Source organism: Gymnoscopelus braueri (genome assembly GCF_963280865.1).
Source record: "Gymnoscopelus braueri genome assembly, chromosome: 15".
NCBI lineage: Eukaryota > Metazoa > Chordata > Actinopteri > Myctophiformes > Myctophidae > Gymnoscopelus > Gymnoscopelus braueri.
The window spans coordinates 30,469,639-30,481,676 of NC_137620.1; the positions used below are offsets into that span (position 1 = coordinate 30,469,639).

Here is a 12,038-nt window from a genome sequence, read left to right on the forward strand (position 1 = left end):
GGAACACATCTCTGTCATTTTTAGATTTCTTTGAGCTATTCAAAAAAATATCAGATATACAAGCTCATAGCGCGGCACAGAGTGCCGCGCTATGAGCTTGTAGATCTGCTATTTTTTTTAAATAGTGAAAATTCATGGCAAATTTTTGGATTATATATATTTTTTAATATTTAGTTCCAGGAACCACCAGAAGCAAAGATTTGAGTTACAAATGTCAGCAAAAAAACAGAAAGAAAAACAGATATTTGCACAACTTTTCATGATTTTTCAAAAATAGCAGATCTACAAGCTCATAGTGCGGCACCAAGTGCCGCGCTATGACCTTCTATATCTGCTATTTTTGAATAGCCAAATAAATCTAAAAACGACACACAGATGCGTCCCCGGTCTTAAAGAGTTAAACCATGACATTAAAGACTGAGTAGGGCAATCTAACTTTGTTTCTCAATCCGGTGTAGCAAATCGGGCCCCGCGCTATCTAGCCACGGCCTCCATCGACAATCCCTCGAAAATCAAATCTACATACAAGTCAGGCTCCCAGTGCTTGAAATTGCTTTCTGTACCGTGCCTAATCACTGAAAAGGGAAAATGAACCGGGCGGGTGTGGTGCGTGTGTGAGTCGGAGAAGAAATTTTGTACCAACTTTACACTGGAGCGGTGTGTTGGTTAATCTACTGAACATCAAAGGGGAGAGATGGGGGGCGGGAAGGAGCGCAGGGGGAATTTATCGCGTGGGCTTGATTGGAAATCCAGCGGGAGGGACCGTGGTCCCTCAGTAATCGCCTGTAATCTCCGGTAGGGTTTGTATGTGGCCTCTGAGCAGCCGAGAGGCAGCCTATTACCCATCTCCCGCTGATGGCAGGCCCTGATAGCACACCGCTGGAGGACAGCAGGAAATGAGGGACGATAGGAGCAGCACCCAAGTCAGAGAGAGCGAGAGAGAGAGAGAGAGAGAGAGAGAGAGAGAGAGAGAGAGAGAGAGAGAGAGAGAGAGAGAGAGAGAGAGAGAGAGAGAGAGAGAGAGAGAGAGAGAGAGAGACAGATAGAGAGAATGTGTGTATGTGTGTGAGAGAGAGTGAGAGAGAGTGAGAGAGAGAGAGAGAGAGAGAGAGAGAGAGAGAGAGAGAGAGAGTGATCTTTCTAAGCGAGTTGCCATTCAGAAATGCAAGGCTAAACAACAAAGTAACTTCACATCAGAGCCCCGGTAGGGAGTTGGCCTTTGCTGTTCATGCATCGACCGTGCTTCCTCGACAACCAAAGATCAATGCAAACTTGTCAATGCCTTTCGGTAAGATCTTTTTTCGATTCAAGCTTTAAACACACGTTACAGTCAATCGTATTAATTCCTACAGTTCAGCAGGGCTCTGCTTAAAGGGTGTTGGGGAAAAAAAGCAGTTTCATTGACTCTCCAAACACCCCACTAATAAAAAACAAACAAAAAAACAATGAAAGCATAGTAGCAGTGAAGAGGGAGGAGGAGGGGGTGGTGGAGGGTTTATCCACTATACTTCTATGTTCATGGCCACCTACTGTAGTGTATAGAGAAAAATGTGTCACAGTCACAGAGGCCCTCATGGATTGATCACTTCCTATTCAGTGTTTGACACAGAAGAGAAGCAGTTTTTCTATGAACGCAATGACGCTCACCTACTTTAAATTCTTAACCGCTGGGGAAAAAAGAGAAATCGTTTCTGAAACACCGGCAGCTCAACTTAGGCTCTTGTTTGTTGAGGCCGTGCCTACAAGTATTCTGGTCTATTGTCACAAACTATATGCAGATGTCTGTTAAGCACTTATACTTTAGTATGTATTACACTTCATTGTACATCAACTAGTGAAAATAGCTCTACAAGCAAACTAGAGATAGCAGATCTCACAGAGCCTCATGCATCAAATGTTTGTCTATTTTCGCCAAATGTTCACCTATTATTACATGCCCATAATTAGAGACAAACAAATGCTTCAGTGAAAAAGTACACTGTGAAAGGTCATCCGTGTTGTAAAATGTTGAAACTGAAAACTGTGTGCATATAGGCTTTTAGGGAAAGGATCATTTGAGCAACTTACCCCTCTGGAACGGATCTCCTTCATATATAGAGGCAGGAGAAACTCTGAGATTCCCTCCAGGCGAATGCCTTCTTTGTTCAGTCGGAGGGTCCCCATGCCATCCTACAGCAGAATCACAAACAGGAATAAATGCAGTGGTTTTGCGTCACTGCTCGCTCCCATTCTGTAGGTATGTGCAGTATACTGTATGCCCACAGTCACACCGCTGATGGTGAGACACGTATAAAGATAAAGTTAAAGATCGGTGCACAATTAAGTCTTTCTTTGGTTACAAACCTGTGACCTTTTCTCTGTAAAACCATGGCAGGTTCAGCAGCCATTACATTATGTCTGTTATAAGGAATCGAGGGCAAATTGGGCAATTACTGCAGACTGCCAGACATTACATGATATAATGCACTATAATTTTACTATTGCTACACTGCAAACTCCTCAGCATTGCAGGTCAGTTTTTGACAGTTTAATTAGCACCGAGGATCTTTCTGTTTATGAATGAATCTAATTTTGGTTTTCTTGTGTATTAAAACAGATCCTGAAGTATGATCAAGAGCTTACTTAATACGAGCAAACACTGTATTTCCCTGAGCCCTGTGCTGAATTGTGTCTGGTGGAGTACTTTCTATGTATATGTGCCGTCAGTACATGCATGGTGGACAGGCAGTGCTGAATGCCAGGGCAAGAGGTAGGACATCGCACCGCGGTGACAGTAGCACAGACGCTCAGCGGTGTGAAGGGTGACAGCAGACTGAGTGAATCCATGGCTAATGTGGCAGCTATGGATTTGATGGCGGGGGGGGAAGAGGAACCCACTGAATACATTCACTCTGGGGAAAAAATACATATAGTCCCACTTCCAGATTATGTGACTTGTTTTAGAGGTGTATGGTTTTAAATATAGGCACATACTGCTGGTACGCTGTACGTGTGTGTGTGTGTGTGTGTGTGTGTGTGTGTGCGTGCGTGCACGATACGCCCGTAGAACAGAGAGAATTTGATTAGAATGAAAAGAGATACTGAGACTTTAAAGTCAAACCAAGGGGAGACCAATGATGAATTCTGGGAGGAATACGTCCGGCCATTTAAAAAACTTTAACCAATACTTCATTGACTTGGTTCCGGCAGGGGTCTGTACTTGCCCCCCCCCCCCCTCCCTTTTTTTCTCTACACAAAATCTCTTTGCCAAAAATACAGTATAGCTGACCCACAAGCTCACAACACGTCACATTGTGACACACGTTGTGAGCTCATGCAGTAGATCTGCTATTTTCATGGAAATGTTCACCTGTTTTCACTGAATGTTTGCTTGCTATATGACATGCCCAGAATTAAACAAAGATGCCATGGGTTCAAGTGGTTAAGAGGCACAGTGACAGGCATTCACACCTGCATCCCGCATCCCACATATCATCCTACCAGGCAGCCATACCATCCTACTTTCCTCTCATGCAACCAGGTGTGCTTGGAAATATTATGGAACGCTACAAAACTTAGGTCAAAAAAGATGGACAACAGAAAATGGTGTAAGTTTCTCCCCCCCTCCCTTTAACCCATTAAGACCTGGAACGTATCTGTGCCACTTTAGATTTCGTTGGCTATTCAAAAATAGCAGATCTACAAATTTATTTTATTTAAAAAAAATCTAAATATTTTGTAGAATCGGAAACTCAGGTCTTAATGGGTTAAAAAAAAAGAAGGCAAGACACATAATAGTATTTGTGTGGGCTCACATACCATTAATGCATGGCTATGCATTGCAAATGGAGAGCATGTCACATTCATTCCAGTGGGTGATTGTCGACGTATTACAATTCTCATGGGAGGTGGATGTGAGATATGGGTTTGGCAGAAGTTTCTATTGAGTGCCGGCCCTGAGGGATGGCAAGTAGTGAAGTACATTTTCTGGAGCGACACCAGCCACACTGATAAGGTCTTTACTCCAGACACAGATTGATGGGAGGCGAGGCAAGCAGAGGAGTGATAAAGATAGTCCAGGGTGCACATCTGTCACTGAGGGGGGATGCTGCCATCAGGAGTTTGTTGACAAAATGGTAGATTGTGTGCATTGTCCCTGAAAATGTCACTCGGCACGGCGGCGGCTCCATGGAGTCTCCTGCCTGCTCGGCTCCTCTCTCTCTCTGAGCTGAACACATTCTACGTCAGCCCGTTCCACGTGCCTGTGCTTTTCCGATTCTGTATCGAATCCGAATGCAAAAAACAACAACAACAAAACACAGTATACACAGCTTGGGTGACGCTACTTACTTATGAAAATGGTTTTATATTTGCTGGCATGGATGCCATTCTTCCTATCAGGCTTTGTATTAAGGTCAACAATAAGGTGCCTGTATCCGTATAATTGAAAATCTATACTTGACCTATATAATAGCATGTATCTAAAATTAGCATTGTTGACATATACTGTTGCTCAACCTTGTGAAAGAAACCCACGCGCTGTATATTCCGCAGTCCTTTGATGTGTTGAAACAGTTGTTTTATAGTCACTTTAGAGGGAGAGAAAAAAAACACAAATTGGGAAGAAATAAATAAATAAGAGCTTGGTTTGGCTCATTTTGATTTCTTCTCTTTTGATGTGTAATCCATTTTGCCATGTTAATGAGATATATTTATGAAATCCACACTGCACTGTTTTGAGAATGGATTAAAGATCAATTTGAAGGCAGATTTTCTTTTAGGCAAATTTTAGCTCACGGTCCATTAATACTTTAAAAAAAAAACTGAATCGTTTTTCTTTCTTTTCTTTTTCTTTTGGTGGCCGGGTGTTTATTATTGAATTCTATTTTTTATGTGCTAATCTCATACGAGGGATTTACATGCCCATGGACAATTCAAGAATCCTTCTTAGAGTTTGATTCAATTTCAGTCAACAGTGCCTATTAAGTATCACCACCACATAACTGCAGAAGACCACCCACACTTTTGTCCATGGTACATTATTAATCTGAAGTTATTCATTAAAGAAACAACACAGGTATGAAAGGCACGGAGCAATAGAAAGCTTAAAGGTGGATAAGGGAGATAAGGGACAACTACAGTAGTCCATATCTAGACAACACTGTCATTGCTTTAAAAAAATTAAGAGATTGGTGTAGAGGGAAAAAGGAGCGGACCCCTGAGGGCCCCCGGTCAACAAATCACATAGGGTTTAAGTTGTCTAATGTCTATTTTCATGCACGATACATGGCCAAAGCTGTAAATAGACAATGACATGTATTGACACCAGTATAGTCCACTAACCGTAACCAACTGTCTCCTAAGAAATGTCCACAGTGAAATGCATTCCAGAAACACACCATGCCTCCCTATAGACCCAATCATCATGACATCACCACAACCAAAACATTATTTCTGGGTAGATAACGCCGGCAGCAGTGTTATTCATTAACCTTATTTCTGGGAAAATCAGCACACTTATGATATTGTTATTGACTATTGGAAATATATTATTTTGCTCTAAATATCTACAGGTTGACAAACTAGACATAGCGTTCTGGACACTTGCAGTGGTGGAAAAAGTACTCAAATGTTTTACTTAAGTAAAAGTATCAATACTGCAATGCAGAAGTACTCTGTTACAAGTCAAAGTCCGGAATTCAAAAGCTACTTGAGTAAAAGTACAAAAGTATTGGTATCAAAATGTACTTAAAGTACCAAAAGTAAAATGACTAAAATGTTTGAAAATAGCAGATCTACAAGCTCACAACGCGTCGCGATGTGACGCGTTGTGAGCTTGTAGATCGGCTATTTTCAAATAGTCTATGTATAAAATAGGGCTAAAGTGGTTAATGTATGTTTCATAATATCATAATTTATATCTGAAAAGTAACTAGTAACTAAAGTTTTCAAATGATTGTAGTGGGGTAAAAGTACAATATTTGCCTCTGAGATGTAGTGGAGTAGAAGTAAAAGTATTGGAAATTGGAATTACTCAAGTAAAGTACATGTACTTAGTTACTTTCCACCACTGGACACTTGACATTCTACCCGGAAATACCCGTTTGTTTACAAACATTCAAACATTCTGATCCTCCTGGTCTATATATACTCACCACTGTGAAGTTCATGACCTTTATGATCCAGACGGTAAGGGCCAGGTTGACGATCATGATGACCAGCAGCAGCAGCAAGAAGAAGTAGAAGCATCTCTTCCTCCAGCCGTACAGACCCACCGGGTAGACACCGGCCTCACAGCCGGGGCGCTGAAGGTGGAGGGCCTGGGATGCCAGCATGTACTGCTCCTGGGTCAGCTGGAACACAACCAGAGGACGCGGAGGCTGTTAACGACATGACCGGACTGCAAACAATGTCCAGTACCGCGGGAAGTAGGGGTGCGGTGGGTGCGGCCGCTCCCCCTCCCCCCTGGTACCGAACTTAGGTGAACCGAATAAACCGAATTTAGGTGACAAAAAAAACCCAAAACCCGACCAAAACCGCGAAAGATTTTCGCGCACGCAATGTCTATTAGAATCAGGATCCATTTTTCATTCACATACTAGGGTTTGCACATTCAAGGAATTAACCACATGGACCCATTGTAGATTGGCTACTTTCTGGAATCAAGAATCAAGATATTTTTATTTGTCACTACTAATACATGTAAAAGAAGCTAAATGCAATTTTCTGTGTAGAGATTTGGTCAGGTGTAGAGGGAAAAAGAAGGGGGCCTATTATAGATCTCTGGGGGACTATACAGTCAACAAAGTATAAGAGGTTTAAGTGGTTAAACTTAGTGGTTGCTCCTTAGTGGACAGTAACGAAATGGTTTTGAGTATCTGTACTTTAGTTGAGTATGTATGTAGCTGTCCCAGAGTTGGGTAGAATTTTGTGGGGTTTTTTCTTTTTCTGAAAATATGAAAACATTGTCATGAACATTGTTTATTTTGGGTGACATACTGTATTGTTATAATATACTGCCTTCTACTGTTCAGGTCATTATGTGGTCTGTGGAAGGGGCAGATATCACGTGACACTAATCACAGCAGCATTGAGTTCACCTGTTGGGTTTGAAAAGGGCATAACAAACATTTTCAGAGGTGAAAGGAGGTCTTTCTGCCAAGAAGAGTCTACAAAATATAAATGCAGATAAATAAGATAAAAAAGAACATAACACTCCTAGATATTCTATGCAGAAGGCGCACAAGGTATGTCACTTGTTTATTTTGTTGGTCTGTTCAGTCATTGTTATTGTTGTACTATGGTTGAGTACTTTGTCCACAACTGCTCATTAGTTAATACAACAATACAAGAAAATAAAGGAATTGTGTGGTGCAGAATTAAGGACAGGAATTGAAGAAGAATCAAATAAAACACAAATAAAAAGAAGAGTTGGGTTAGGCGCACCGAGTCCTAATGGATAGAAGTCTATTTGCAGGAACACAGGTCAAGAAGTAATTTTATACTTGGGCATAAGACATGCAGAGGAGTCATTATGCAGGCTTCATAACTCATTCTCATCATGACAAAGCTTGTCACAAGCTGCAGTGATTACTGTATCATCAGACACATGATGGATAGAGCAGTTCACAAAATTATATTTCATAATTCTGCTGCAATTAAATACATTCATGCATGCGTGGCAAATGAGAGAAGTTACAAAGTGAAATCTTGATTGTTAATTCAACTAAATGCATCTATCCAAATCCATTTCTACATTATTACTATAAAGCTATTGTTCTAACTCAAGTGGATGGCAGAGTCCACACCACCACTATAACGACGTGGTGAACGATATAGTTATAGTTATAGTAGGCTGCCCTAACGGGTCTGATATCTGGTCTAGAGGGGCGGGTTAAAAATCTCCTGAGAAAAATTCTGCGGGATCCCATTGGTTCACCGATCTGTCCGTCAGCCCCCGCCCCGCCCCCCTCCTCCTCCCCCAATGTGCAGCATTGAGAGCCCTGACGTCACGACATTTGGAGCGACGCCCACTGCACTCTGGTTGGTCTGGGAAATGAAACACTTCCTATGCCAGGAACGTCAACAGGCTGGTCCAGGCTCTTATTTTTTAGCAAAAAACGCGAAGGAAAATAAAAGCCTGGAGATCGAGGCTATAGTTATAGTGCTTCCGTTTAGGGCCCTATTTTGGGGAAACAGGTGAACCCGGCATGAAGCGCAGTCAACGGCATGGTGGGTGGAGTATGGCGATGGACTTTTGGTATTTTATGGATTGGTGAGTAGCAGCAGTGAAGTGTGGGAAGGTGTGTTGGATTGGCTGAATATATTATCAGTGGCTGTGTTGCAAGTGGATTCAGTCATAACCAAATGGTCAAGGTTGCTGGAGCAGCTGTGCACTGTGAGTGCAACAACATACTGGTAAACTTACAGAGTCGTGCAAGAAAAGGCCAGAAATCTAATTTCACCCACGCCGATGTTCTGCGGGAGGTGCAGGGACATCAACAACAAATCTACCGCACGTCAAACAGACCAGCAACAGCAGACGATGTAAAAGGATATAATAATAAATGCAGTCAATGTGTCTGGCACTAGTCCTATATGAGAAGCGTTGCTCAGTGTAAGAAATGGTTCAATGATGTCTGGCGACGAGTCAAACAGAACCTGACAGTACTCAGTACTGTATTGTGTAATAATCTATCCAGAGAAATGGATGTGTGCCTTTGATATTCTGGTTGCCTGCTTGTGTGTGTCCAACTAAACTGTTGTGTGTTTGTGTGATTTTCTATCTGGATACAGATACAAGCTCACAACCCCTCACAGTGTGAGCTTGTAGATCTCCTATTTTTGCTAAACGTTCGCTGTTTTTGCCCTATTATGACATAATGGGGATGCTAGGGTTCATGTGGTTAAAAGTGTAAAGGCATTACTGTTACGTGAAGTACTAACTGACTGTTCTAGCTGTTCTATTATTTGCCTTTATTCATTTGGTTATTATTTTGTATTAATTATCAATAAATGTTAAAGGAATAGTTCACCCAAAAAAAAACATTTTTTTTCTATCGATTAGTCACCCCATGGAGACTTGAATTCATTAATTTTTTTCCGCATTCCTAAGCCAATAATTTGATGACCAGGTAGGCAGCAGTTCTGGTAGGAGACACAAAGGAGACTCTTTGTGTCTCCTCCTACCGGAACCGCTGCCGGTCATCAAATTATTGGCTTAGGAATACGACAAAAACTAAATAATATCCATGAAGTGACTAATCGATAGAAAAAAAGTCAATTTGGGGGTGAACTATCCCTTTGATAGTACTAATAGTCATCCCCACTATCGTTACAATATTGAGGCATTTGATCAAAAATATTGTGACATTCGATTTTGTCCATATCACCCAGACTTATTACCATTTACTACTAATGTAAGATTGATATTTCCCTCATTTATTTCTTCCTGGTCGAATACCGATACACTGGCACTATACACACGCTTACTTGATGGAGTAATCCATCAAGCTCTGCACCCAACAGACAAGGTTATCTGGGTGACTTGATTTTATTAACACAGTCACCACATCAGAGTTTCCATCTCAACAAAAGGTGTCTATCCTGCCGACGCAGAAAATAAGAATCATCAGTCATGATTCACTGACGACATGTTAGTGATCAATCATGGGGGAGATAGATCGCAACGAGCTGCACAAGGAAACCAGAGACAAAAGTACCACTAAGAACCAATGTGCCAAAGCCAAAGGTCTAGTTAAAGGTTGAAGGTATTTGCTCTTCCTTGTTGTATCAGACATCTCTAGGCGAAGTTACAAGATTCACTAAATGGGCAAATACCTTTAAACAATGCCGTTTTTACAGTACAAGAAAGCACGTGCTTTGACATTTCTGAATGTCATATTTCATGTATGAACAGCCCAATACATCCCTAAAGGTAATTTATATGGATATAATAACGAGGCGCCACAGCTTTGTTTTCAATGCTAATTAAACGTTGACGTTATTGAACCAGATACCTATGTCCACAAAGAATGTCACCATGAATGACAGCAGGTTTTTTTCTCACTTCGCTTCACAGTCTGGCAAACCTCCTATTTCCATGGGGCTGGACGTGCACAAACGGGAGAAAAAAAACGGCCCGCGGCTTCTGATTGGTCTGTGGAGGGGGGCGGGACCAGTGTTTTTCCAATGTAAAACTCGAGTCACTTCCTGACTTGCCTACGTAATTGGTGACGTCTATAAATACGAGTCAAATAAGACCCTGGCCAGACTGAGTAGCGAAGTGAGAAAAAAGGAATCATTCTGGATTTCAGGATGGCTTACTGCAGCATAGCCAACATGCTGTTTTTTCAGCCAACAATGATGTCTCATGAATCGTGACCATCAGCCTTTGAAAGAGTACATGTTTCACATGTAGTAATCTATGGCAGCCTGGGGTCTGGGGGAGCGTCAAAGATCACAGGGGCGTATGAGGCCTCGTTTATTTGGAAGTAGTCCAACATTTTATACATGTTGCACAAAATCATACATGTAACATCATTATGAAGCACACTAACATTGTTAAAGAAATTAACAGATCTACAAGTTCACAGTCCGCTCCTCGGGCCTTGGACTTTGTCTTTATTATTTAGCCCTTGACTGCCCTTATATGGTATTGGACCCTTCTTAGGCCTGTTTAGTCCATTCCTCTGTTGTATCGTTCCATTTGTATTTATGTTACTCTGTTGTTGCCTTTTGCCCTGATGTACTGTGCCTTTGTTTTGTTGTATTGTTTCCTGTTCTGCTTAGTTACTGTTGCCTGTCTTGTCTCACCTCCCGTTTGATTAGTCTCGTTCTCCTCCTGTGTCCTCTTAGTCCCCCAGCCTATCCCAGTGTTGATTGTCTGTTGAGTTCACCTGTGTCTTATTATTTCCCGTCTATTTAACCCTGTGTTTGCCCTATGTCATTGCTAGTTGATTGTCTATTTGTACCTATGATTTGTACATGTATTTCTTGGTTTCAGTTCCATATAGTTTGTATTCCTACCTTTTGTGTTCATTAAACCGACCTGTTCAGCCTCTGTCTCTCCTGCACTTGGGTCCTACATTCTGCCCTGACTCAGACCGTGACAGTTGCAATGTGACACGTTGTGAACTTTTAGAATTGCAATTTGTCATATGAGTATAGGGAAGAAGGGGGGGCTCCAATGAAAAAAGGTTGAGAACCACTGATGTAGAAGCTAATTTTCACCACAAAAAAAAACTTGAATTGTGTGAACTCTTTCTGCCAATTTCTGACTTTATATTATTATAGTTTTCTTGATGCAACTCAGTCACAGGTCTCAGAATTCTGAGATATGAAGCCACATTAGATACAAAACTGAGCTATACAGTAAATTCTGAATTGTGAACACAAAAAAACATGCCAGACATTTATTTATTTTATTGAGACGCAAAAATGGGCTTCCAGAGTAAGTCTAATCAGTAATAATCAGTGACTGAGAAAGTAGTGGGCACTGAGTCCTCAGATCCTCTTCCCAGCTTACAGCAAATCATGTGAAATAGATGGGAATAACTTGGCCATGGCCAGATCTGAACTCATGTCAGTGCGCAGTGTTATTTATTCTAACCTTCATAGAAGGTCATCTTTCGACCACATTATTTCCCATATCAAATTTCACGTCCTAAACAAATGAAAGGGCGGACTGTGTCTTCCACTGAGTGTAAAAAGGAGGTCATGGCTGGGACAGTGTGTCAGGTCGACTTTACTCTCAAGTCCTTGAAAGGGTTCAGAACCTACTACTAGACACAGACTCTGATCTGAGATCAGAGGGGCTGATGACTGTCAGGTGTGGTCATCCAGGCGAGCGTCAGCAGACCTGTTCTCCAGCCATTCGTGACCAACGTTTGACAGGGTTTAACTAAGCATCACAGGCTGCAAGGCTATGAATCTGTGGATGAATTTATACCCGGACAGGCTGTCCTCCTGCACTTTCCGTGGCTCAGGCAGTAGAATGGCTGCTTGGGAATTGGACGGTTCCCGGTTCGAGCCTAACTTAGCTCCCTCTGACTTTGTGA

The 12,038-nt window shown here is 41.8% G+C and overlaps 1 protein-coding gene across 1 annotated transcript in view; it reads right to left on the reverse strand.

Annotated features, from left to right (window-relative positions):
- Positions 1 to 12,038, reverse strand: part of sgcz (sarcoglycan zeta) — a 41,484-nt gene that overhangs the window by 21,654 nt on the left and 7,792 nt on the right. The window contains exons 2-3 of the mRNA XM_080450528.1: positions 6,135 to 6,332; positions 2,068 to 2,169 (exon numbers count right to left, since the gene is read on the reverse strand). Coding sequence (XP_080306654.1) covers positions 2,068 to 2,169; positions 6,135 to 6,332 — 300 coding nt within the window. The remainder of the gene's footprint in view (positions 1 to 2,067; positions 2,170 to 6,134; positions 6,333 to 12,038) is intronic.